The sequence below is a fragment of the Colletotrichum scovillei genome, assembly GCF_011075155.1.
Source record: "Colletotrichum scovillei strain TJNH1 chromosome Unknown Contig00007, whole genome shotgun sequence".
Classification (NCBI taxonomy): domain Eukaryota; kingdom Fungi; phylum Ascomycota; class Sordariomycetes; order Glomerellales; family Glomerellaceae; genus Colletotrichum; species Colletotrichum scovillei.
In genome coordinates, this window is record NW_023336265.1 from 795,693 (window position 1) to 821,645 (window position 25,953).

At 53.5% G+C, this 25,953-nt stretch overlaps 6 protein-coding genes across 6 annotated transcripts; 5 read left to right on the top strand and 1 right to left on the bottom strand.

Annotated features, from left to right (window-relative positions):
* The first annotated feature begins 1,276 nt into the window (after positions 1–1,276).
* HER10_EVM0002273 (uncharacterized protein) lies at positions 1,277–3,080 on the top strand. The gene is made up of 3 exons (XM_035471992.1): positions 1,277–1,763; positions 1,904–2,456; positions 2,519–3,080. The coding sequence occupies exons 1-3, from the start codon at positions 1,728–1,730 to the stop codon at positions 2,794–2,796; spliced, it is 867 nt and encodes a 288-aa protein (XP_035331265.1). The 5' UTR covers positions 1,277–1,727; the 3' UTR covers positions 2,797–3,080.
* Positions 3,081–4,423: 1,343 nt separating this feature from the next.
* HER10_EVM0009049 (uncharacterized protein) lies at positions 4,424–6,144 on the top strand. The gene is made up of 2 exons (XM_035478551.1): positions 4,424–5,143; positions 5,208–6,144. Exons 1-2 carry the CDS (start codon positions 4,653–4,655, stop codon positions 5,863–5,865), a joined length of 1,149 nt encoding a protein of 382 aa, XP_035331703.1. The 5' UTR covers positions 4,424–4,652; the 3' UTR covers positions 5,866–6,144.
* Positions 6,145–7,905: 1,761 nt separating this feature from the next.
* On the top strand, positions 7,906–12,439 carry HER10_EVM0002198 (uncharacterized protein). The gene is made up of 4 exons (XM_035471921.1): positions 7,906–9,380; positions 9,438–10,202; positions 10,267–11,446; positions 11,513–12,439. The coding sequence occupies exons 1-4, from the start codon at positions 8,294–8,296 to the stop codon at positions 12,267–12,269; spliced, it is 3,789 nt and encodes a 1,262-aa protein (XP_035331261.1). The 5' UTR covers positions 7,906–8,293; the 3' UTR covers positions 12,270–12,439.
* Positions 12,440–13,122: 683 nt separating this feature from the next.
* On the top strand, positions 13,123–14,371 carry HER10_EVM0007095 (uncharacterized protein; the record flags this gene model as incomplete). Its single annotated transcript, XM_035476661.1, has 2 exons — positions 13,123–13,273; positions 13,413–14,371. 2 exons carry the CDS (start codon positions 13,123–13,125, stop codon positions 14,369–14,371), a joined length of 1,110 nt encoding a protein of 369 aa, XP_035331573.1.
* Positions 14,372–16,440: 2,069 nt separating this feature from the next.
* Positions 16,441–19,708, top strand: HER10_EVM0011296 (methylenetetrahydrofolate reductase). The gene is made up of 2 exons (XM_035483143.1): positions 16,441–18,781; positions 18,837–19,708. The coding sequence occupies exons 1-2, from the start codon at positions 17,083–17,085 to the stop codon at positions 18,995–18,997; spliced, it is 1,860 nt and encodes a 619-aa protein (XP_035331840.1). The 5' UTR covers positions 16,441–17,082; the 3' UTR covers positions 18,998–19,708.
* Positions 19,709–20,082: 374 nt separating this feature from the next.
* On the bottom strand, positions 20,083–25,023 carry HER10_EVM0012432 (RNase3 domain-containing protein; the record flags this gene model as incomplete). Its single annotated transcript, XM_035481828.1, has 2 exons — positions 20,083–21,750; positions 21,799–25,023. The coding sequence occupies 2 exons, from the start codon at positions 25,021–25,023 to the stop codon at positions 20,083–20,085; spliced, it is 4,893 nt and encodes a 1,630-aa protein (XP_035331926.1).
* Between the last annotated feature and the right edge of the window lie 930 nt (positions 25,024–25,953).

A 25,953-nucleotide genomic window follows, 5' to 3' on the forward strand; every position in this document is an offset into this window, starting at 1 on the left:
AACCAGCCTGGCAACGGGAGCGCCCATGCTCTCAAGAAGCGCGAGTTCCTGAGCAAACGGGCAAACGAGGCAGCCCGGCGGTCCAGCCCAGGAGAGAACAGAGATGGTGGTGCGGCGTGCGGCGTGCCACCTTTCCGTCCACGGGAAGGGCTTGCCGCTTCAGCCCTCTTGCTAAAAACAATCCCAGGCGCCGCAACGGCGCGGTTGACTATATCTGCTAGCTCGTCCCTTTCATTCAACCTTCTAATCCCGGACCCTTTGCTGGCGTTCACCTTACCTTACTTTATATGGATGCCCGTCTTGAAAAAGCAATTCGGTTTTCCCATTGACGAGGTAAACCTTAGATCTGGCGACCATCGACAATTGAGAATGTGCGGAATCATGGATACGCTCAGCGTTGCAATAGGCAATCAATTGTAACCTCACAAATTCAGCCCGCAGGCCCGCCGTTCCCACAAACCCTGTTATTGGGTAAGTCGAGTGTGGTAGCAATGTAGCATCCATGGGTGGCCCTTGTCAAACTATGTCCCACAGCTGGTAAGCACTAGCAACCCAGAGAGCACAATGTCGTGATGCTCATCACTGAGTTGGCAATCTCTCTGCTTTGTCAACTTTGACTATACTGCCTCATTGGTTCTTTCCCGCGGATCAAATTGTTCTGGGAAATCATCAATGCCAATCCATGAGGCAATGGTCCTTTTGAGGCAAGTTTTTCCCTCCTTAAGAGAGAGAGGCCGAGGGCGTGATAGATATCTTCTGCCCATCTCGTACCCGACTAAAAGAAGCGCATAAGAGCTGCCTGGGGCGATCCGCTCGCCTGCATGGTATCATTAACGCTTGTCTCTCCCGCATAAGACGTATCCGGTGCCGGGACATATTGTGGCCAGAAATCACAAACATGTGTCTTTGCTGCGCCGAGCTCTCCAAAACCAAGTCTCCCAAGGGGTGACGGCGCACAAACGCTCATGTCAAGCTTTCGTGGCTGGGCCTCGCGCGACTTTTGGTGTGCTCCTCGCGGCTAACCCATGCGAAGGAAGCGCCAACTGGGAGCTGTTTTACATGTTACTGCGTACGCTACAAGCTTTGTTTCTCAAAATCCTACGAACCACGGCAAATTGAGAGGAGAGAACTTAGCGCCCACGTAGGCAACTGGAACCCTGCAAAGCCTCAGCCCGTCAGCTCCATCACCAATGGTGGTTGGTCCCGTCTGAAGTTTCTTCTTCCTCACGTTCTTCTTCTTGTCCTTGGCCCGTCAGCCATCCACCGGTGCCCGCAGCGGTGGTGGTCTCGACCCCGTTCTTCGGGACCCCTGCAATATCTATCTTCTTACATACGCGAGAGTGCGGTCGATTCAAGGATTGGATCCGGCGACCCGTGCTGGCCCTCTACTAGTGTAGCAAGCTAGCCATGCCATGCCCTGCTCACTCTCACTCTCACCATCACTCTCATCACTCCGTGGTAACTGTTCGCCCAGACGTTGAAGAGAGTTCAACCATCAGCCCAAAGGATGGGTAACATGGGGGCCCATTGCCTGGGGTCAGATTTTACTGCAACGCTAGACTAACATGTCTTTCCACCCGTGGCCACTCCAGCTCCTTCGTTGATCTACCTCCTGCTCCTCCTCCTCCTTCTCGATCCCAGCTCATGCTTCTCCCGTCCCGCACCTTGTCCAATCCTTCCGGCTCTTTTCTGGTGCCTGTCTGTCTGTCCCTCTCTCTCTGCCTCTTATGAGTACAGTCAAGTACTTAAAAATGGCTCCCAGGGTAAGTTCCCCGCTTGGTTGCTTTCCCCTTCCTCTTGGCTCTCCTTTCTCTCGGTTTTTCCCCATCTCTTTTGGTTTCTTCATAGCTTCACCAAAGATCCTATTCGATCCACCGAAAAACTGATCATGGCTACGACGCAGCACCAGTACGATGAAGGCCCGGAGCTGGCACCTCAGCATCAGTACCCCGAGGTCTACCACCCGCCTCCCCAACAGTCGTACTCGGCCTCGCCACAGCCGGAGCCCGTGACGCCAATGAAGCAGGAGGGCTCAACATACGGTTATCCAGCGTCCGGTGTCGACCAGTCCGTCTACGGCGGCAACCAGTACCAGAACCACGCCGCCGGGGAGACTGCCCCTCAAAAGTCCAGAAAGACCGTCTGCGGCTGCACGTTCCTCGTCTTCCTCCTCTCCGTCATCATCGCCGTCTTGGCGGCCGCCGTCATCGGTCTTGCGGCCGGCACCGGCGTCGAGGCGAGCCGGGCCAACAACGCGATCCAGGAGCTGGCGGCCATGTCGGCGTCAGCGACGAGCGGCGGGACAACGGCGACGACGACGGTGACGGTGACGAGCGCCTCGGCGACGGCTACGGGTTTCAACGCCCTCACCAATGGCTGCACCGACTCGAGCGAGACGACGACCGGCCAGACGTACACGACTGACTTTTTCGGCAAGAAGACCTTCACCATGTACTGTAAGTAGTGCACTTGGGAGATCCTTTCTCACTTTTTGCGCATTGCTGACATGCCACTTAAGGCAACAAAAACGCACCCAACTCGCCGTTGATGTCGCTCTTCACGGCAAACTTTGACAACTGCATGGACGCCTGCGCGTCCTTCACAAACTACGAGCCCGGGTTCGAGGGCAACGCGTCGTGCACGGGCGTCAGCTTCATCCCGCTGTGGACGACGAGGGCGGGCGCCGTCGAGGGCAAGGCGCCGGGCAACTGCTACCTCAAGCCGGGGAACCAGACCAAGGGGAACCTGGAGACGCCGAATATCGGGACCGAGTGCCATGCCGCCATCATGAGCTGATTTTTGATTCTCCATCAAACCTAATGAGAGTCAAGTCCAGGCCTCACTTGTAATTTGGGATGGCGTGGCGCGGGGCGTGTTTTGTTTCTCATTCTATATACCACTTGTCTGGAAAAGATTATCACGTGTACTATGTGGACACAGTTTTTGGGGCGTCAAAAGGATATATAATGCATATGGGCAGGGCAAATATACTTGCCTGGAAAGTCAAATGGCATATGAGAGAATTGTTCCCTTCAGTCCGCTGTGTCGACGCAAGTTTTACACGATGCTCTACGTGCAACAGCATATCTCACGCCTGGGGTGGTCTTCAGGGTGCAACGGATCATATGATTCGATGATGGAAGTGATCCTTCAGTCTGTGATGAGGATGTTTCCCGAATTTGCGATCATTTGACGCATCGAGTTGAATGAGAGCGAGTGGGAAGTAGTGAGATTTCGGTACGTCTCAGACAGGGCTCTCAGATGCGAGTTGAGAAGGAGGCCAATGGGAAGCCAGACACCGCCACGGAAATCGAAGCAAATTTCATACTGGAGACTCGGGTCTGTGGGTTATTTGGCATGCGGCATCTGAGGTATACGAGGCAGGCAAGTGCGGGCATGGAGAGAAGGATGCCACGGCCATAAGCTGTTCAGCTCTTCTCATCACGATGAATAAGACGACAACCCCAAATACTTCAATCGGTGCATCTTATACAGCGTTCGGTTGAGTATGGAGTGTTCCCGCGGACTCTATAGTCGAACTCGTGAGCTCTTTATGTTTTCCAGCCGGTAAACTGGCCGCAATGAGAAACAATTAGTGAGTATCGGAACACTCACAACATTAGATATCAATTCCATCGTCAGCTCAGATTGCAGCTGATTGAGGGACGACCCAGAAAGACTTCTGATGATCAGCTCGAAAAAAAGGCGAGAGTATTGTTACCATCAATCGCGTTCGATTTAGTCACTTTGTTGCCGTAGCTTCGAATTGAGACGCGTCCATGGTGATGAATGGGTGCCGGTATATCATGTTGCGTGTGTCAGATGTTCTCACATCCATTAGTGAGAAGCGGAATATTTCGCATGTTCATCGTCGAGTACAACGTATCCGCGATCCCGTATTACATCGTGTCTTCGTTGGATTGAAAATGCTGCTTCGAGTTGAGCGTCAGCTTGGGGCATGGCATCACCACTATCTATGTACGCAAATCGTGCGCCGCATCGTGTGACTTTGCTATAATTCGTTGAGGTCTGTCTGCAATGTCCGAAAGACTTCATCTTCATTTTGGAGTTGGCCATTTCTTGCTGCGTGGTTACTCTTATTCTAGACGCGTCGTGGGACGCTATCCCTCGCCATTCCTTTTCGAGGAGCTGAGCCCCCCGAAACTGTCTATCTCGTGGGCAAATGAAGACAGACATTCCGCTTAGTTTGCATGTGAGAAGCGCACTCACTGGAGCTAAACATTAAGTGTTGCTGGAATGGGAGTGGCACTTGCCCGTGTTTGAACAACCCGACATGGGTCTATCAAATATTTCCCCATCGGCAGGTGATAGCGCGATTCGCACGCAGACGAGCTGAACCAGACCCCCGGTATGGCCGGTCTCAGGCTCTCAGCTCAGGTCGATATTGACGTGTAAAGGCTTCATCAGCTTCAACGGAAGCCGCCACTGAGAGGTCTAGATTCGAGGTGAGTAAGGAGAAAACGAGTCGCAGATTCGTTGCTTGTCCAATTGCGTTGACGCAAGCCTGTCACAACAATGTACATAAAATGACGGCCGGATCCCTCAAACGACTCACCCAGCGGGCGGCTTGAGCATCGATCTTCTTCTTCTCATCGCATCTACATAATTAATACCTTTATCGAAACTCCATCATGGTTGGATCACCTGCCACAAGACATCCTAACGGAGCCCGCCTCCTTGCCCTCGATGGCGGCGGCGTCCGCGGCGTCGTCTCCCTCATGATTCTACAAGAGCTCATGCGCCGCGTCCAAGTGAGAAAGAAGCTGGAAAAGGAGCCTCTCCCCGTGGATTACTTTGAGCTCGCAGCCGGAACCAGCACAGGTGGCATCATCGGCATCATGCTGTTCCGACTTCGCATGACGGCTACCGAGGCCATTAAGCAGTACGACATCATCGCCACGGACGTCTTCAAGCCCAAGATCTATGGCTGGAGCATTGGATTCCTCGGAGATACGCTCTCGTCCTGGGTTAATAATAGCAAGACCGTAGTGCAGAGTAGTCGTTTCGACGACGCGTCTTTGATTGCCGCCATCAACAGAGTTGTAGATGAACATGGTTTGGACAAGGACGATAAGCGGTTGAAAGGGGAGGCTCTGCTTCAACATCCAGCAGCCGGCAAGTTGTAAGTCCACAAAAACTCTCATAACCCCTCAGACTACGTCAAGATTCTAACGTTTGGAACCAAGGCTTGTATGCACAACGGCCCAAAACAGAGGCGAAACGGTTTTGATGAAGACGTACAAGAACACCAATGTGTACACCAGCTCGACCGTAAATAACCTCATGAAGAGCCACGGAAACGAGATCACAATGAGTCTCGCGACGAGGGCAACCTCTGCCGCCCCGACGTACTTCCCCGAAGTCAAGTGGCCCGCGGGCGCAGAGAAGCCTCTCACGTTCTGGGACGGAGGACTCCTGAACAACAACCCCATCGATCAACTGTGGAACTCGCGGTACGATCTCGTCCAGCCAGGCGAAGCACAAGAAGGGGTCGAAGAGCCCAAGATCTCGTGCGTGATCAGTCTCGGCACGGGCTACAACAAGACCGAGTCTCCGAACGACTCTTGGTTCCGTCTCACGGGGGTCGCGTCGACGGTGATGGCTTTCGCTACCAATACGGAAGCCAAGGGCAAGGACTTTTCGAGGCACATGGCGGCGCTCAACGGCAGGCAAAAGGGTCCCAAGACGGCGTATATCAGGTTCAACCCGACGCTCGGGGAAAACAAGATTGGTCTGGCGGACTATACGCAGATGACGCTGCTGAAGGACCTTGCCACGAAGTACATCAACCAGGCCTCTGGGAATGAATATTTTGAGAAAGCGGTTGACGCAATTTGCTGTTAGAGTTAGCCTGTAATTATATGAATGAACGTTAAGCAAGATTGAAACCAATGAATGCGAATAAATCGCATTTTCCAAAGCCTACATAAGATCATTTTCCTCGGTATTAGTATTTATTAGCTAGATTCATTTGAGTCACTGCTGCAATGTTGAAGGCCAAAACAACTTAGAGATACCTCAGCCTGGCCTGGTTGATTCATTCTTAAGATCGCCGGTCTCGCTTGTGCCTCGATCAAGTCCAAGGGGACCCCATGGGACAGTTGTGATCATGCCAAAACTTGATTTTCAATCTTAGAAATCCTTCCGGCCGAGTTATCCACTTCAAACCGCTACAGACCGATGGAAGCCATCTTCGGTCGGCTGAAGGGCCATCGCGCCGTACGCTTGGACCCAAACAGTCCTCCGACTTCGCAGCCGCAATTGACAAAGGGTCCTAACAAGCGCCTTTGTTCGAGGCTCCGAGGCTCTCCTCGTACGGCAGTGGAGTCCGGAGTGGGTGAGGAACCCGGGTCTAGCGCACGCCGAGAACTTGGACCGACGGAATGGGTGGGTGGTCGTTTCGCATCTCGAGTTCTCGACTCATCCCCAGGCCGGGGGAGCGGTCAGCGATCGTCGGGGGTGCGGCTGACGGGCGGGCGGGCCTTCTTGCAAGTTGCAATCAAGCATTTTTTATGTCCACATGGACATGGGAGAGCCGCGGAGAAACAGTCGCGGGAAGCCTGGGAACAAAACGCGGAATCGGCTTCGGCTTGAAACCGCACCTCGTTCTCATACCAAGCCTGATGGTGTCGGTCTTGATTGCCAAAAGTACCTGATAGTGGAAAGTCGCTTTTTCCTCCTTTGACCGGCTAATTACTGCTGGCTGGGTAGATCCCATCTCTGTCCAGAGATCTCACAGGATGAACCTCTGTCATGGTCATATACTTCAACTCTGCTTCGACCTTGACTCACGAGCTGCTCGTCTACCGGCCGACGTAACGACGTTGAAAGAAATCGCTGTGCATGGGTGTAAGACGGGAATGCGAGTCCCTACGCCCTTGGTGTCCTTCAAGAGCCAAGCCGGCGCAGTTGCTCGTGGCTTGAAGTGTGGTTTTCTGGGTGGATGGCTGCAGAAGGCGGGTCAATTATTAATACAGGTTACACAGGACCATGTTGAGAAGGACAACATTGGCTGAACAGCCTGGGTAGAAGCACCCCCGTAGGGTTGGCTATAGTGTTTAGCTTAAGCGTTTTTTGGTGTGAACGGCCTCACCGTCAGACGGACATGTTCAACACCCCCATTGACTAGTAGCGGAACATACCATGAGATGGGTAGGCTGCGGAGTAACCTACTGCAGGCAAAGTTGCCAAATAGAAGAGCGAACCAATGCTGTGATCTTCAGCTTATCGGCTGAGGGCGACGAGTCCATTGCATCCTTTGCAACCACCTTAGCCTTCTGAAATGTAGAAACAGCATGATGGTTCTAGAAAGCACCCTGCAAATTGCCTTACCATGCTGTGTCCGTATGCGTCCTAGTACCAAAGTTCCCAAGGGTCTGTCTGTTCTGTTCGTACATACGATATCATCACCCTCCTCTTGTGTCGATTGGCGACGATGAATAGGCCTATGCGGCTTGAGTCCAAAGCGATATTATCCTTGGGAGCATCTAATCTTAAGGATCTTTTTATCTTGACTTAAATCCCACAATGACATGAGAAGCCGCCGGCCAACTGACGGCGCCCTATCTCAGCTACTACTGCTTACACTCCGCATTCCCTCCGCCAGAACGCGAACCAGCCTTTCCCATACGCAGACGCACAAGGAAGACGCCGGCGCAAGCGCAGACTCGTACGCAGTAGAGATGTGGGGGGTGATCCCTCCCCCCCCCGTCCGAAGGGTGTGCATAGTAAACTTGTCAAAAGACATGCGACTTGCGCCCTTCTGATGACACGACCCATTGTAATCCCGGTCTGGCGAGCCAACCATTGGTGACTCCGACTTGGACGCTTCCTCGAACGCCAGAATCCATCTGGCTTGATCCGATCTACTGAGCGAGGAGGATAGTCCTTTTGAATAAAAGATTTCGTCGCCTGGAACTCGTCTGTCCCGACTTGTACCCTTTTCTTTCTTATACCCTTTTCTCAATTTGCCTCCGTGGGACTTTTGGATTTGTCACAAACTCCAAAGAGCCCGGGCCTAATTGCCATCTCGACCGTTCTCGGTTTGTCAAGTTGTCGTTCAGGAAGATTACACGGAGCGGGGCTCACCGACGCCCTTCCGGTCTCTTTGACGACTGACAAGCACCATCGACATCAACGCGACACATTGGAGCACCACTACGCCCTATCGATCTGCAATCCCATCTGCAGGAGGATCTCTCCCATGCCATTCACGCCCTTCAGGAAGTTTTCCAAATCAGTCCGCGCCCTTCATTAAGGGCCAGTCAGTACAATGACAACCATCCCCGAGGACACGGGCATGGACGAATTCGTCAACTGGGAGGCTGCCGCTACCGAGGTGGGCAACATCTTCAACATGCCCACTCAGGACGTGCCACCCACCGACCCCAATCTGGACCTGGTATTGGAGAATGCCGACGATGACGATTTCGGATTCGTCGCCCTTGAGCACTTCTCTGGGGATCTTGCACCACCAGGAGCTGGTCTGACTGATGGCAACCCCCTCGAACTGATTGACACGCAACTGTCCAGCGCCCAGGAGGACTGGTGGTTCGCTCCCGAAACGCCATGCAACAATTGCATCCTTGGTGGCTATTCGTGCAAACAGATCAAGGAGGGAAAGTTCAAGTCGTACTGTACTTCCTGTGTTGCTCTTCGCAGCGAGTGCAGCTTGGCCGAGCACTTGCCTGGCGGCCTGGCCGACCTCGACACATCTGATGCCATCCCTTCCCAAAACCCCTGGCCCATCATGGGTGACCATCCGCGCGCCGTTCAGGAAGATGACCACATGGACCTGCTGTCATCTCTGAACGCTTGGCCGGCGATGGGTGATCATCCTCGTGGCACCCTTGAGGACAACGTTATCGCTGCTGGTCTGCCCGAGACATCGACACCAGATCTACTTAGAGGTATGACCGCCTCAGCCGACCAGCCTGCCGTGGAGATTGCCCAAACCAAAACGGCTACTCCAGCCAAAGTTGGCGCTCGTTTCTCCCGCGAGTCTGTCCGTATCTTGAAAAACTGGCTTTCTACCCACACACGTCACCCCTATCCGAGTGACGAAGAGAAAGAGATGCTTCAGCGCCAGACTGGCCTCAACAAAACCCAAATCACCAACTGGCTTGCCAATGCCCGTCGTAGGGGTAAAACGCAAGCTCCTCGCTCTACTTCTCCTCACCCGCGCAGCTACAGCGGTGCCATTGACATTCCTCAGAGACGAGGAACTCCGGCGCCGGACGGCAGAGTGCGCAACATGAATCCCTTGGAGCGTTGGGTTGACTCCCCGCCCGAAAACGAACCCGCTACTGTCTCTGCCATTGCTTTGGCCGTTGCGTCCAGTTCTAGAACATCATCATCAGGTATGATTCTTCCCATCTGACTACACAACATGCATCATGAAGCTTACCTCCTTCCAGGCCTTACAAGCCCGTACAGCTTTAACTTCACCGACGACGGATCTGGCAAATCTCTCTGCAATGCTTCCTCCGCCAGCTCTCTCGGAACGTCACACGGAACGTCCCACTCCAGTGGCGGCTCATTCGCGTCTGCCTACTCCCATGCCTCTCGTGGCTCATTCGGGTCCTTTGGGTCTTTCAACCGCGGCCGTAGGCGCCGCAGGAGGCGAGTCGGCACCAAGGTCGAAGAGAAGACTGCTCTCGCCGCTCCTCCCAAAACCTTCCAGTGTACATTCTGTACCGAAAGTTTTAGGACCAAGCACGACTGGCAACGGCACGAGAAGTCTCTCCATCTTTCCCTCGAGAGGTGGGTATGTGCTCCTGATGGGCCTGTAGCAGTCAACCCGGCCACGAATCAGCTCGCCTGCGTGTTCTGTGGGGAGGCCAATCCCGACAACGCCCATGTTGAGAGTCACAACCATTCGGCGTGCCAGGAGCGGCTGCTCCAAGAAAGATGCTTCTACCGAAAAGATCATCTGAATCAACACTTGCGCCTCGTCCACGACTGCAAGTTTGTTGATTGGTCCATGAAGGCCTGGAAGGTCGCTACGCCAGAGATTCGGTCACGATGCGGTTTCTGCGGCGTGGTCTTGGACAGCTGGGGTTCGCGAGTGGAACACATTGCCAACCATTACCGTAGTGATGGAAATACCATGGCGGACTGGAAGGGTGACTGGGGTTTTGAAGCACCGGTGCTCGAGATGGTCGAGAACTCGATCCCGCCATGTATGCACCGACCCCTAAGCTATCCCGTAGACAAGCTCCCAAAGTCTAACTTGTGGTAATACAGATCTCATTGACAATGAGCGCAACTCGCCCTATCCGTACAAAGCCAGTGGCGCCCCAGCCGAGACCCCTCGCAACGCGTACGAGCTGATCAAAATCGAACTGGCATACTTTATGCAGAACCACTACGATAAGCATCAGACCCTACCGGACGACCGACAGATGCAGCTGGAAGCCTGTCGTATCATTTTCGCCTCTGAAATACTGTCGATCCGAGAAATCTCGTCCGAATTCTCCTGGCTGCGTGATCTGATCATGTCAGATGAGGAAGTCAAACTATCAGCCAAATACGGTCCTATTCGTCAAGCGGCTGAGAACAGGCTGTCTTCCTTGAAACTAGCCTCCAAAGATACTATTTTCCAGACTTGTCCTTTGGAAAACCAGCTTCACGAGTTCGTTAGAGCGAAGAGGCTACTGGGCCTCACTGCCATGGATGATGAGCTTCAGCAAACGGCAGCAGAGATTGTTGGACGTGTTGAGGAAGTCTCTATCAGTCCTTCGGATCACATTGCCAGTTGGCTCGTAAGATGCATCTTCTCCTCGACCAACTGGCTCGCCAATTTCCGGCAACGAGCCCATCTTCCCCGAACTGAGGACATCGTAGTGGTCAACGAGCGATCGACGGATACCACTAAAATCGACTCGACTATCCACAACTACAGCAGGCTGGAACACTCCCTGGCGGACTTCATGGACAAGCAGAGGGCTTTGGGGATCGAACCGGACGACGCTGCCCTGCAGCGCGAGGCCAGGATGGTCATTTACGAATTCGACGACGGTTGGAACCAGACCGCCGCCGACAACTTGGAGTGGCTCGCGGCCTTCAGACAACGCCACCAGCCCGTCTCTGCGTCGGGGTCGAGTATGAGCACCTCGCCAGAATCTCAGGGCCAACAATCGCTGCAGCATTCTGGCTCCGGTATCTCGCCTGTCAACTTCCAAGCCAGCCTCCCTTCGTTCTTGACGGCCGACACGGCCGCGGCCTATCTGCCACCCGATCAGGCTGCCCTGCCTCGTGGCGTCAAGACGGGTCCGTTCTTCTTGAACGACGCAAACTGCTACCGCCGTTTGGCGCGTACGTTGAAGAAGTACACCGTGGCGGCCATGTCGGCGGACAACCCCCACCAACACACGCCATCCGATGCCGAACTACAGCTCCAAGCACGCCTCATTCTATACGATGAGTAAGTCCCCATTCTGGAGAACACAAAATGCAAAAGTATCGTGTAGCTAACCAAGCCCAACAACAGTGACGACCCATGGAACCAAACCGCAGCCGACAATGCAGAATGGCTGCGCCGCTTTAAGAGAGATGCCGGCATCATCGCGGAGCCCGGCCCGGGCCTTCCGCCCGGCGACGCCTGGTCCCTCGAGCAAGGCGGTACGGGCTTCGCGCCGCCTTACGCATTCCCCAAGGGCGACATGGCTCCCTTCAGCGAGAAGACGACTGAGGTGCCGATCCGCAACGTCAAGTTTTTCCAGACGGATTCTACCATAACCAACAAGTACCTCGAGACCTTCAAGACGCGGTACCCGAAGCCTGCCACCATCTTTTGTGCGCGCGAGCTCGAGGACGGGCTGGTCAAGTTTGTCGAGTCGGAGATTAGCCTGACGGGGTCGTTCCCCGACGACGAGGCGATCCGGGTCAAGGCGAGGATGATTCTCAACTCAGCCGAGACGGCCGCGGACGACCCTGTGTTGATGGGCAAGTTCAAAGGGTGGATGATGACGAGGGGCCAGATTCCGGGCCAGCAGCAGCAGCAGGCGCCTGTGCTTGTCCGTCCGCAGCCGAGACCGCTGCCCACGCCGGCGTCGACGGCAACTTCTGCCCCGACGGTGTCGCCCGCTCCCGCTATTGCACCCTCGGGCACCCCCGGCCTGACGCTGTCGGACGCGGAAATGAATGACATCTTGCAGGACATGAACTTTGACCTGAGTGCGGCTGACTTGGAGGGTCTTGACGTGGCCATGGGGATGGATTTTGGAAGCGGCGCGGGGCCTGCGTGATAGTAGACCTGGAGGTGGCGGGCGTAACTTCTCTGCTACGTTCTCTACACATGACTCTACGACGGACAATTTATAATTCAAAAAAAATCACATGTAGACGGCTCGACTTTCAAGAGGGTCGATAAAAGAAAAGTAAACGGAATGGGATCACAGGAACGGAATGACGGGCGTTTGGTTACGATTGTTGGTTTTTGAGCTTGTATACCCAATAAAAATCTCATCTTACATCATGAAGCACTTTGGCAATTAGATCTTTTCATGTTGCCTTGGGTCTCTGCTCTCATCTTCAGCCAGCCAGAAAGTGTTTACTCTCGGGTTGTTTTCATGTCTACTGCCCCTATCTTCCTCGCAGCTCTCATCCCGAACGAAGCCAATGAGAGGGAAGACACTGGCTACTAGATGTTCATGTACAACGTATGAGGTCCATGATGTTCGAGAAGAAGTAGGCATAGAGTGCAAAACATGTCTTTTCTAACCTTAGCACAGAAGTGACTTGGTGTAGGTTGGTAGATCGTGGACGGCACTAAGAACACTGTGTCTCAGACTGTACTCATCTCACTCAACGACGCGTATTGTTAAGGGACAGGCTACGCTTCAACCAAATTGCTTATCCGTTATGCTCGAACAGTTAACATAACGCATGTTCTGACACTGTACCGCATCCCTCATCGCTCAACGACATGCTTACACCTCGTCATCCGCTCCTGAAGTTCAATCATAACTTTCTCTCTACGAATCACCTCACTGCAACTCGCCAAGTCAACTCGAATCACAATTCTCAGGGGTACTGAGAAGCATCACAAATTTACTCAACACTGTCACAGGAAACCTCTTGGCAGTGGAGCAGCGCACAATGAGCTCGGCGGTCCCCACGACTTACAGCAACCGCCCCAGGACGCGGCAACGACTCCCCAAGGCACGTCCCGCCCTGGACGTGCCAAATATTGACGAAGACGCACCGGAGAGGAAGCGGGTGTTGAACGTTCTGGCCCAGCGGAGATACCGTACGTTGTTTTGATTTTCACACCGCCTCGTCGGAAGCTCCCATCGTTTGATCAGATGCACTCTACTGCATGGCGCATCGTTGTCACATCTCGACTGCATCAAAACGGACTTACAAGATTACTGACCCTGAAAGGACAGGCGAACGCAAGAAACAAGACCGCCTCGCCAGGGAGAAGAGGCACGCCGATGGCCCAGAGCGCCGGGTGTCTGAGACATGCGTCGACCACGGCGGCCCTCCTCCTCCGGCAGCGGCTGCTGCTGCTCCACCCGTTCCTGATGCCGTCGACCCGATTGAGCAGACTGCAGACCGCCGCTTTCCATTGAACGCTGACCCGGATGGCGGCGCTACTGTGGGATTCAATCTGGACGCATCTACGGCGTGGCCAGCCGATCTCTCAGACGACAGCTCGATATCGGAGCTGCTGTACGGTACGAACCCGCCAATGTTAGACCACAACTCAGTCAGCGGCGAGACCGCGATGACGGTACTGCCCAGCCCGCCTTCGACCATCGACCCAGCGTCTCTCATGGACAGCGGCGCGTCCCTCTCGCCGTCAGAATTCTCTGACAGCTACCTCCTGCCCCTGAGCGACCTGAAGCTCCTCACGGGACTGCTGCGAGTGGCTACGCGGCTGGGCTCCGAGTCTGTCATGTGGGATCCGGCGGCGACGTCGCCGTTCAACCTGGGCGCGGGCACGCCGGTCGAGCAGCTGCCCGCGACGTGGAAGCCGACGGCGGCGCAGGTGCTGGTGCCTCACCACCCCATCATGGATTTCTTACCGTGGCCCGACGTCCGTAATCGGATCATCAACCTGTTTAGTCTACCCGATGGAGCGAGACCGCCTGCGGCTCGGGGGCAGCTGGGCCTGGTCAACTTTGCGTACGACCTGGAGGATTCTAGCGAGGGGGCGCGTATATGGGGTGGGGACCCGTATGATGCGTCGAGTTGGGAGGTAGGTCAGGCACTGTTTGAGAGGTGGTGGTTCTTGTTTGATAGGAGTGTTATTGCTCAGAGCAATAGGTGGCGGTCGTTAAGGGGTGCCAAGGCATTGGAGATGCGGCCGGGCAGTGTGGTTGACTTGACTGATGCCGTTTAAGCGTCTTGCAGGTTGTAGGCATATAGAGTGCATACAGACCGACTTAGAGGCGAAGTCAAGCGTCCAACCAATACTGTTGGAATAACCATTACTTGAGTATTGCCGAGGATTAGTCTGGACTCACCCGTGAACTCTTGACATCCCAGCCGGAGAAAGTAAGCTCCATTCACTTTGAGAAAGGTCCGTTGCCACGGTCAATGCCGAGTTTGAGCTGAGACTTGCTAGGCATCAGCATCCAACTCGCATTTCACTCTCTCGAGGAACGAACGGATGGGCCAGAAGAAGCATGCGCAGCCGGACTGAGGTTAGATGCGCGACATGCAGCAGACGGGCGGACGGGCTAGTGCATGTAGTCGCGGAAGGCGAGATGCTTGGCCGGAGCTTATTGGCTTCGCTTGGAAGAAAAATGCGGGAGCAAGTCAGTCACTCCAAATTTGAATGTTCCGCAGGCGCAGGGAGTAAGGGAGAGTTGCTGAACTCTCAGTGGCCGATCTGAAGAAAAGCGTCGCGCGTACTGTGTTGTGTGTTGTGCTAGTGTTACGAAGTACTTCGGAGCTTTGCGCCGTTGTCGCCGTCGGACTCGGTTGCAGTGATCCGGGGATATCGGTCGTTGGTGTGACGGGGGGGTTTTACTGCGATGGCCCGATGTAGTATCAAAAGCTTCCCGATGGACCAACTTTATCCAGTTGAGAGGCATGACAGAGAATCCCATTCCTCGTTTTACAGGACTTCTGCCTCTGCCATGTGACTGACTGACCACAACGGAAAGTGACCAACGATTGTTATTCCGAAAAAGGGTTCCCGGGATGCACTGCCCAACAAGCCTTTGCGGCGACTTATTTTATAGTTTTGGGCGAAGGAGTATGGTGTTTTGATCTTCCCGTTTTTCCCGGTTTCCCGTTTCCTGTTTCCCGAGATTTGGGAAACCGTTTGGTTGGTTTAGAGAAACTTGAGCCAACGGGTTGCAGGCGTTTCAGCGAGAGATCCGCCAATCATGCTAGTTGACAAACCCCATCTGTGTGTAATCACGTAATACGTGGTAGAAACTAAAACAAAAAAGATCGAGTAGCAGAAGGGTGCGGTATCTGGAGAAATGGAGACCCTTCTTGGAGCTACGCAGTATGGAGGCTTTTGGAGGACGAACAGTCGGAGACTGGTGGGCTCTTGTGTGGAGCGCGCGAGGCGCCAGAGGCTGGAAGTGGCCGACCGCCGACGACGGACCCGAGGACGGGAAGGGTAGGCCCTGGTTGGAATAAACTTCCACGGTGCGAAAGCGGCTGGCTTGGTTGGTTGTGTGGTGGTGTGTAGAGGTATGCATGTGTGTTTCTGTGTGTGTGTGTCGGGGAAGCATGGGAGAGGGTTGTGACTTTGTGAGGGTGCAGTGTACCTGACGTAGGTCGTCCCGTCTGGCGGTGAAGGGATGAGGCGGGCGAGAAAGTATCCGGTCCTTTCGTCACCTCGGGCACATGCCATCAGGACACCTGTTACAGTCACTAATGTGAGGCCTTGCCGTAAGGAACTTTGGAACAGATAGTATTCGCTCACACAACCGACCTTATTTTGTGTAATGAGAGCACAGATGAATGAGACGGAAGTTTCAAGAAACACAAGTTTTTTCGTACCTTACAGAGTGAGCACCTCTACGGAGACGTGACAGTTTTTCTGCCGCACCCCGCAGTTGCACAGGGCAGGGACGATCACCTCATCGATGGAGGGTCACTGAGGGTAGTAAGGTGGGGGGACTCACTCACTCAATGGAAGTCTCAGAGTCACTCTCACTCTCACTCTCACTCTGGCTCTCACTCATACTCTCCAAGAGTCATGGAAGACTCGCGGTGCTCGGTGCGACATCCGTCCCTACCTTAGCATCCATGGATGATGGATCTCTGAGAGGTCCAGTGAAATGTACCTTAGGTACCCACGTACCTCGCAATGGAGGGGCAGTCGCCAATCATTGGACCCTCTCATGCGTAGATTCCCTCCTTGTTCGGAGCTCTGATGCAGCAAAAGCGTGGGATCCAGCACTGGGAAGGGTAAGAGGGTCTGGAACTGGATGCCACCCGTATCTACGTACCTTTGCCCTCCGTCACTTCTCTCCTTCTTCTCCCCGGTCTGTTACTTTCCTGGACTTGGGCACTGAGGTAGCACATCTCGGCCGGTGCTGCAAAATTTCTAAACTTCTTCCCCCCTTCATACCTCAAAAGTCCAATTCCCTTCAGGTGCCTTTTTTTCTTTTCTTGGGACATTTGGGAAATTGTCTACTGCGCAGATCCGGGGATCGGTGTGTTAGGAGAGACGTACCATACGCTTTTAGCCAACGAGATTGTTTGGTGAGTTATTGACTTCTCGTTTCCCTTGCTTCAGAATGTCTAGACTTTTCTCCTGGCGTTCCTTAAACACGCGCCTTTTACCCCTCCACCATTCCATTCCTACCGTCCACCATTCCACTTCCACCCCGCTACTTCTAGCCTCTCCGCCACTCTGTCTCCCTTACCCAGGGCACTTCCACGCCACTTCTAAATAGCTTCATTTTTCCATACGGGACTCCCGCTCCCACAATTTGCTCTTCGTATTTGCTTCCTCTACTCAATTGAGTCTGACAAGTTTGCTTCTAGCACCCGGCGATTCTAGCGAGCCCTTTGGCGGCCATACTTCCACCTGTGCTCTGCCTTTGAACCACTCAGAAAACTTCCACCCACACAACCGCCAATATGCACATCAAGGCTATGCTCGACGAGTCCCGGAGGACGGGCGAGCCCTCCTTCTCCTTCGAGTATTTCCCTCCTAAGACGGCCCAGGGTGTCCAGAACCTCTACGATCGTATGGAGCGCATGTACCACTTCGGTCCCAAGTTCATCGACATTACATGGGGTGCTGGCGGCCGCATCGCCGAGCTCACCTGCGAGATGGTCCTCCAGGCACAGTCCATCTACGGTCTCGAGACCTGCATGCACTTGACTTGTACCGACATGGGCCTAGAAAAGGTCAACGACGCTTTGCGCAAGGCCTACAAGGCTGGCTGCACCAACATCCTAGCCCTGCGTGGCGACCCCCCGAGAGAGCAGGAGAAGTGGGAGGCCACCGACGACGGCTTCCGCTACGCAAAGGACTTGGTCAAGCACATTCGTGCCACCTACCACGACCACTTTGACATTGGTGTTGCTGGCTACCCCGAGGGCTGCGACGACAACAAGGACGAGGAGCAGCTGCTGGACCACTTGAAGGAGAAGGTCGATATGGGCGCGACCTTCATTGTCACACAGATGTTCTACGACGGCGACAACTTTGTTCGCTGGGTCGGCAAGGTTCGCGAGCGTGGCATTACCGTCCCCATCATTCCCGGTATTATGCCAATTGCCACCTACTCCAGCTTCTTGCGCCGCGCAAAGCACATGAACTGCAAGGTGCCTGAGGAGTGGATGGCTGCTCTGGAGCCTATCAAGAACGACGACGTCGCTGTTAGAGAGGTCGGCAAGGGTCTGGTCGCCGAGATGTGCCGGAAGATTGTTGCCGCTGGCATTCACCATCTGCACTTCTACACCATGAACCTGGCTCAGGCCACCAGAATGGTTCTTGAGGAGCTGGAATGGATGCCCACGAGCGACCGCCCTGTGAAGCATGCTCTTCCCTGGAAGCAGTCCCTGGCCCACGGACGCAGAGAGGAGGATGTACGCCCCATCTTCTGGAAGGGCCGTAACAAGTCTTACGTTCTTCGTACCCAGGACTGGGACGAGTTCCCCAACGGACGCTGGGGTGATTCTCGATCTCCCGCTTTCGGCGAGCTGGATGCCTACGGTATTGGCTTGACCGGTACGAACGAGCAAAACAGAAAGAAGTGGGGCGAGCCCAAGTCAGTGAAGGACATTGCCAACATCTTCGTCCGATACCTTGAGACGGAGCTCGACTCATTGCCTTGGAGTGAGGCACCTCTCACTAGCGAAGCCGATCCCATTCGCGAAGAGCTCATTGGTTTGAACAAGCGTGGCCTCCTGACCATCAACTCTCAACCTGCTGTCGACGGCGTGAAGTCGACCCATCCAGTACACGGTTGGGGACCGGCAAACGGCTACGTTTACCAGAAGGCTTACCTCGAACTCCTCGTTCACCCCGATGTGTACCATGAGATCGTTGCCCGCGTCGAGAAGAACCCTGATATGACTTACTACGCCACCACAAAGACTGGCAACTTGAAGTACAACGCTTCAAACGACAGCCCCAACGCTGTTACATGGGGTGTCTTCCCAGGCAAGGAGATTGTCCAGCCCACCATTGTCGAGGGTATCAGCTTCATGGCCTGGAAGGACGAGGCTTTCCGCTTGGGTATTGACTGGGCACACTGCTTCGAGGCTGGGTCTCCCAGTAGAACCCTTGTTGAGCGTATCATGAACGAATGGTACCTCATCAACATCGGTGAGTCTTGCTCGTCAGTTTGATCGTGCTGAGCACACATGCTAACATGACCTAGTAAACAACGACTTCCACCAGAAGACAGCTCTCTTCGACTTGCTCGAGGGCCTTGAGGTCAAGGAATACAGCGACATTTCGGCTGAGCCTCAGACAAACGGAGCCGCCAAGGAACAACAAACCAACGGCAGCGCTCCTGCCGCCGCAGTTGCGGCAAACTAACGAACGATTCATTCTGACTTGTGTTTAACACACCCCCTTTACTACTATTTACCTAAGTATGCATCATGAGCGGCGTTTTCAACAGGGCAAAAGGGGGTCAACTTTGTTTTTTCCAACAAAAAACTTTTTCAAGTGGGCATGTTTCTATCCATGGCATTCAAGCGGTAAATGCATGAGGTGAAACCAAAATTCGAACACACAAATCACACCACACCACACAACAAAAGTCAAGGAGAAGAGGAAACGGACAGGAAGGGAAAGCAACGGAGCAAATGCATATATCTCAACGATACCCCCCATACAAACGGACCACAAGTTTCTTTTCCCCAACGAGAAGAAAAAGGTCCGGGAGAACCACACAAACAACCAGAGAGCAAGGAGTTTCAACACGGGTCTGTTTTTTTTATTTACACTTAGAGATGAATTCTCTTCTTATTTGTCACAAGCGTGTTCGGAATTCTTTTTTCACGTTGGATAGCAGCAACACACGCTTGTGTATGCTATGGAATGAGGGAAATGACGACGAAACGCAGGAAGGGAGGAGGAAAAGGGATTGATCGCGACTGCAGCATGAGGTGACTGCGACGGGTCGAAAAAAAGGGGGAGATGAGTTGGTGAGGATGGATGGAGGGAATTTTGTGGACTAGTATCGTCGTCTAGTCTATCTTCAGAGCCAAATCAACTTGGGCTCGACTGTTTCCTCAAACTTCACTTCTGGCGTCTTTCCAACCTCCTGATGTGCTCTCCTGTGATGAAAGTACATTGTATCTTGTTCTCGACGGAGGCAGGGGTGACGGGGTAACGAGTCTTTATTCTGTGTCAACATGCTGCTCTATCTGTGTCCTCGCTGTTTTCGCTTTTGTATAGAGCGATATGAAGTCCTCGCTAGAAGCACGCCTGCGTCTTTCTATGAAGGCGCCGTAAGCAGAGCGAGCTCCTGGAGAATCGTGCGTCGGCAGCGTAGGTTACCCATACGGGGTTGAGCGGCTCGACGTGGATGACGTGGATGACGATCCATCATGAGCCCCTCTGGATCACTTCCATCCCTTGTCCATGAAACCCATCTCATATCGCCACTCCCAATCTCAGGCGGCAAGTCTAGGATCAACTTGCTGTGTGCCACACTCACCCTCCACATCCTGGCAATCACACGCAAACTCCTTTCTAAACGCCTCCCTATCCATATCCGTAAACTTCGTAATGGCCATCTTGGCGACCGCAACCTTGGCATACCGTCCACTCGCAGCCGTCGCGTGGAAGTACACCTGCCCGTGAATCATGATTCCGCAGAGGACCTGCGTCTCGGTGATGACACCGGCGCCGGCCTCGATGGGCGGCACGACCTCGTTGGTCATGAGGCGCCAGCCGTCGCAGCCGAAATCGTTGCGGAGCATGTGCGAGACGTTGGTGACGGGATGGTTGAGGGCGTAATCGCTGTAGAGGGACATGTCGGTGAAGAAGGGCCGGACGTGGGCTTCGAAAAAGGAGCGGACCTGGCCGTAGTCGTAGCCTGAGTCCACGAAGACGGCGCCAATGTACGCTTCCATCATATCAGAGAGGTATTTGGGCGCGTCTTCTACGTGTTGCCAGTAGCTCACTGGGGTGGCGGTCGTGGCATTCCCTGTAGCTTTGGTCACCGGTGCTTCTTTTCCTTGTTCTCCGTCGGCGGGAGCTCCGTTTTGAACTGCCTCCATCAGAGCTTCTTCTCTGGCGCTCTCTTCGGCGAATCTGAGAGCGGCAACGAATTCCTGAGTCTGGCTCAGCAACGATGCCTGCGCCGTCAAAATGTGCTTGTGGAGGTCCAACTTCACGCAGAGGCAGGCCAGGAAGCGATTGCTGACCATGGTACTCTTGTGGCGGGTCAGCCACTCCGGATCCGCGCTGGGAAACTTGTGGTAGAGGAAGTCTACGCAGACCATGTCGAGCAGAGCATCGCCGAGGAACTCGAGACGCTGGTAGTTGGGCAGAGAGCATACATTGTGAGGGCACGACGGATGCTTAAAGGCACTTCGCAGCAGCGCAGGTGACTTGAAGTCGTATCCCACCTTGTTCTTGACCTGTCTGACCACATCCCGGTACATTGCGGAGGCTGGCTCTGTCTGCCAAGAAGGAGGCTTGTACCCTGCGTAGTAGTCGGCCCACGAGGTCATGCGATGGTTCTTGTCGTTCACCATGGCGCTGACTGCCCGGATGGCCATGTCGAAGTTGTTTGAATCGCTGAACGTGAGATACGCGGCGCCGATCAGGGCTTCACAGACATCGGCGATGGATTTGTCCGCAAGAGCATGGTTGGCATCAACAGTGCCCTCCTTGCCTCGGATGAGACGGAGACCCTGAGGATACCAGCTGCGGCGGTTGAAGGATTTTGATCGCACGTATTCCTGTAAGTTCCGGTCGATAGCCTTGTTTAAGAGGTTCCGATTGCTGATCAAAAGCATACGCTCGACATGATACTGGAACTCATTATTGTCTGGATTGTTGGTAAAAAGGGCGATCGTGGTGGCCATTTTCAAGCAAGTATCGCCAATGAACTCCAGGCGCTCGTAATTGTTGCCCATTCCCCCTTGGAAGTTGATTTTCTCTGCGTCATGCTCGTCACTGTTGTCAGAGTCTTTGGTGACGGCTTCGAGGGCCAGGTCAGGCCGGATGTCAAGCTTGAGCAACTTGCACAAGTCGAGGGCAACCATGACCTGGTCCATGCGATGAATGATGGCAGGAAATGTAAATGCCATGACGACTGTCTCCATAGGTAACTAGGGATAGTTAGGTTATGAGTTCGGTTAGATGGGAACTGAACTTACAGTTGAGACCCTCAAGGGCTCTAATATCACGTAGCAGACCTTGGACTCTTCGTTTGTGGCCTCCACAAAGTCGTCCAGCAAATTGCGCCTCAGAGAGATCACTTCGGCCTTGACCACAGGCTGCGTATCGCGCCATGTTCGCTTAAGACGACTTTTCATCCAGAGACTGACGCTGTACTCCTTAATGTTCTTCTCCACGGCCGAGTCGCGCCACGGCCTGTGACCAGGGTCAGGAACGCCTTCGGGCACGGGATCCATTGGCTTCAGGTCTTTGCGAACTCCTCTCAAGCGTAGCTTGCGAGATCCCGCGTAAGGATCAATCACGAGCTTGTCAGTAAAGAACTCATCTGAGGTGCTGTCGTCCCAGTCCAGATATTCTCTGTCGTTGGTCGCTTGAAGGTGGTTCCAGTCAACCAGTGCAGCTGCGTCGGCATGTTGATAGTCGGCGGAATGACTCTGTGCGGTCGGAGCGAGGAAGTAAGGCATATCGAAGATCGCAGCTTCGTATTCCTTGCTGAAAAGGTCCTTGAACACACGAAGGGTGAACTTCCTTAGAAGCTCTGAATCTGCTGGGGAAATGTTGATCGGCTTCGGTACGCACAGGGCGAAAGCATCAGACTGCTGGTCATTTCCAAAGAACAGGGGTATAGGAGGAAGGTCGGGCAACTTCTCTCTGGTGAGGAGAAGTAGCGGCTTCGACTCTTTGCCAACTGCGTCTGGCGAAGCAAGTGCCAGTACTGTGACATACAGATGATCAAAAGCACCAACTCGTGACCAGAGTTCAGGCTTGGTACGCATCTTGTACTCTGCCCTTTTGTTGGCACTGATTGCTAGACGGGCATTGCGCATCGCAGGAAGCTTCTTGGTGAAGATTGGTTGTAAGTTGAGATCGATGTACTTCTTCTTGATGAGCTCCTTGCACAGCTCAAACGCCGCAGAACAGCGTGCAGACTGCTTCCTCTTGTGTGGCATTCCCGTCATGCTAAGAATCGGGGACTTCGCCGGTAACTGAACCTCAGCGATGAAAGATTGTCCCTGGTTGGTCACCACATACTCTGGCATCAAGACTTCATCGCTGGACTGGCGCAGCGATGATGCGAAGTTGGCCAGCACCTCTAAGCTAGACATCCACGTCAGCTTGGCGCCGGTCTCCTTGATGGTGTAAGTTTGATAGTGTAACTCTCCTTGCATAACAGTAGCGTTGATGTCCATGCCCATGATCTTCTTGTCTTCTGGTAAGGCGCTGCAGAATCGGCGGAGAACGCTTTGATCATACGTGGCCTGCGCTACCGCTCGGGTATGTCTTCCATTGCCTATCTCAACGAAGGAGAGGTATTCTGAGTCTTGCTGTCTTGCGCGTCCCTTCGACTGAATGTACTGAATGACGGATTTGTAAAGGTCAAATCGCATGACCACATTGCAGGCTGGAATATCTATTCCTTCCTCAGCAACTTGGGTAGAGAAGATGCAATTGACTTCACCCCGCCTGAACTTCGTGATGGTCAAGAGCTGTTCCTTGAATGACATGTTGCCGAGACCTGCAGAGGCCTGGCTGCCGACGAGTGCTGCCGGCTTGAGGTGTGGTAAGTCCATGCCATCCTGCTTGAACAACTCGGCGAGCATCACTGCAGTGAGTCTCATTTCCACAAATACGATGCACCGATAATCAGTGGGCTGAGAAAATCGGACCTTCAGCTCGTCCCAAAGGCGGAGGACCTTGCTTGACACATCATCCAAAGATAGCGTGGGTGGCTTAAAGTTGTGACTTTGGATGATATCCCGAAGCTTTTGGACTGCCGCTGTATGCTTGCCATTGCCGTCGAAACCTGAGTAGTTGATGTCTGTTCTGTTCGCCAGTCGTGCAATCGTGTTGTCTGTAAGGTAAAGCTTCCAGAAGCGATCTGCTACCCACGGACCGAGTTCCGCCATGGCGGTAGTAGTCCATTGCAGCTCCTTGTCAAAGAGTTGGTTCCTGCGAACAAGTACCCGTATCTTCTGCGCGAGTTCCGATTCAAACGATCTCACTAGAGGCGTATAGTGGATTTCTCTCTCTGTAATCTTCCGCTGGTTGGGATTCAAAGCCAGCGATTCCTCGGAGACGGTTGCAATCTCGCTGTGTAGGAGGCACTCTAGCTGAGCAGTAGCAACCTTCATGTTCGTCTGGGCGTCGACCGGTGACGCAGTCATGCCGAGAATTTTGGGTCTCTTTTCCTTCTCGGGCTCTTTGATGTAGAAATCCTTGATGATGCGCGCGTAGGGATGATTTTTCTTCGTATGATGTGCTTCGTCGAAGATGAGGAGGTTGATCTGGTCCATGCGAATGTAAGAGTGCATCAAGCATTTCTGCAAAATGGCCGCAGTACAAACCACGACCATGTTCTCTTCAAACTGTTTAGCCCAGAACTCGCTTGACCACATCTCGTCAACCATGTCACCGCAGTACCGGGCGACAGAATGCTCCAGGTTGCACTCGAGAACCGCGTGCTGCTGAAAGACCAGCGACACCTTGTCAACCTGCATGAATACGTTAGTCTGAGGATAATTGCTGGCCATCGGTCTACTAGGGCTTACCAGAAAGAAAGCAGTACGTTTCGGCTTTCCGAGTGCGCGGTCTTCGACCTCCTTCTCAAGTATGTGACGAAGCAGAAGAGCGGCAATCAAGGTCTTGCCGGTGCCCGTGTCCAGGACTGCGATGATGTTCTTCTGTTTCGCTCTTTCGAAGAGTTCGATCTGGTACTCGCGAGGAGTCTGAATAATTCTTCGGTTCTCACTTTCCTTCACCAAGTATGCAACAGATCCTTGTGCCGGTGCCTTGGTCTTTGAGGCTGCCTCAAGCACCTTGGCTTGATTCGATTCGATCCAAGACTGGAACTTGGCGTGGTCCTGACGCTTCTTCTCGGAGATCTTTCGCGGCCTCTCAGGGTTGACACTCCAGCGACGATAGTCATCTTCTTCATCCTCATCTGCCTGGTCCTGCTCTTCGACATCGTCTGTGTTGACAATGGAACCATGCCTGGAGGAAGTCGCGGTTGAATAGCTCGGAGAGGGTAGGTTGGTGGAAATTTCTATTGCCGGGCAGATGTTTCCTAGTCCGGTCGTCGAAGGCTGTTCATGGCTTCTCTCCACAGGCGTCGAGGGCTTTGAGGGAAGGGGAGTCAAGTAGAGCTTCCCTAGGCCGTCGATGAGAGGCCGATCCACAATTCTTTGACGGTTGGATGTCTCCATATCTGCGTGAATACTTTGTGAGACGAGTTCTGTGCCTCAGTAGTGTTGTTGGCAAGGGAGCACAATTGCAGATGATGACGTTGGTTTATCGGCAGGCAGAGAGGTTGCATAGAGAGTGGGTGTAAGATGAATGGGAATAGAGCGCGAAGCTGGATCAACTCAGAAGAGGATGGCTCCTTCTCAAACAACTCCGTCTCTGTTCAACGCAGCGGAAGTGCGCAAAAGTCAATTCCAATCATCAACTTTGATGTCGAATTGAAGGAGAAGTAGGTCACTGCAGGATGTAAGAAAACTAGCGTGAGCTGAAGAGTCTCGAGAACTCAGGTAGAAGGGCATGCAAAGGAATAGGTACCTCTCAGTGAGACCAGTTTCACCTCAATTCATGTGTTAAGAGTTGGTGATGTCTGGCTCATTTGTGGTGTCTGATGAGGTGAAGGCCGGAGGGCCGAAGTGAAGTGGACGTGGTTGAGGGAAAAGTGAGGGAAGGTGATGGCAGGAGGATATGATGTGAGAAGGGGAGAAAACTCTGGCCGTCTACCTTCCCGTATTTCCGCTCAAGAATGGAAGGTGTGAGTGCCGGAGGAGTTGAGAAAGAACGCGCTCCAGATGCATCGGACAGCGCTGTTCCCAATGGTGCCTTGACTCTCAACGAAACAAAGGCGTCTACAACGAAACTGAACCAGCTTTGAAGGAAGTTGATGCTTTGGATATCAAGAGCAGGAAGGGCATTAAAAATCGAAACTTTCAAATAGAAACGAGAAACAAGACTAGAGATGTGAAAGTGGAAAATATATAAAGAGAACATCTGTCAGTCCAGTATACATCTTTACTCCGATTGCTGCCGGCATGGCGCGGCGAGCAGCATGAGGCAAACAATCGAATTGAATCGGGTGAAGATTTCGCTCAGATTTCCGATGAGCCAAGATTCAA

Excerpts from the sequence above, each read along its gene's own strand:
- HER10_EVM0002273 (XM_035471992.1), top strand. The coding sequence starts at position 1,728 with ATGAGTACAGTCAAGTACTTAAAAATGGCTCCCAGG. Across the intron at positions 1,764-1,903 it reads ACTTAAAAATGGCTCCCAGG|CACCAGTACGATGAAGGCCC; the intron begins GTAAGTTCCCCG and ends GCTACGACGCAG. Across the intron at positions 2,457-2,518 it reads GAAGACCTTCACCATGTACT|GCAACAAAAACGCACCCAAC; the intron begins GTAAGTAGTGCA and ends ATGCCACTTAAG.
- HER10_EVM0009049 (XM_035478551.1), top strand. The coding sequence starts at position 4,653 with ATGGTTGGATCACCTGCCACAAGACATCCTAACGGAGCCCGCCTCCTT. Across the intron at positions 5,144-5,207 it reads CATCCAGCAGCCGGCAAGTT|GCTTGTATGCACAACGGCCC; the intron begins GTAAGTCCACAA and ends TTTGGAACCAAG.
- HER10_EVM0002198 (XM_035471921.1), top strand. The coding sequence starts at position 8,294 with ATGACAACCATCCCCGAGGACACGGGCATGGACGAATTCGTCAACTGG. Across the intron at positions 10,203-10,266 it reads CGAGAACTCGATCCCGCCAT|ATCTCATTGACAATGAGCGC; the intron begins GTATGCACCGAC and ends GTGGTAATACAG. Across the intron at positions 11,447-11,512 it reads CGCCTCATTCTATACGATGA|TGACGACCCATGGAACCAAA; the intron begins GTAAGTCCCCAT and ends GCCCAACAACAG.
- HER10_EVM0011296 (XM_035483143.1), top strand. The coding sequence starts at position 17,083 with ATGCACATCAAGGCTATGCTCGACGAGTCCCGGAGGACGGGCGAGCCC. Across the intron at positions 18,782-18,836 it reads ATGGTACCTCATCAACATCG|TAAACAACGACTTCCACCAG; the intron begins GTGAGTCTTGCT and ends AACATGACCTAG.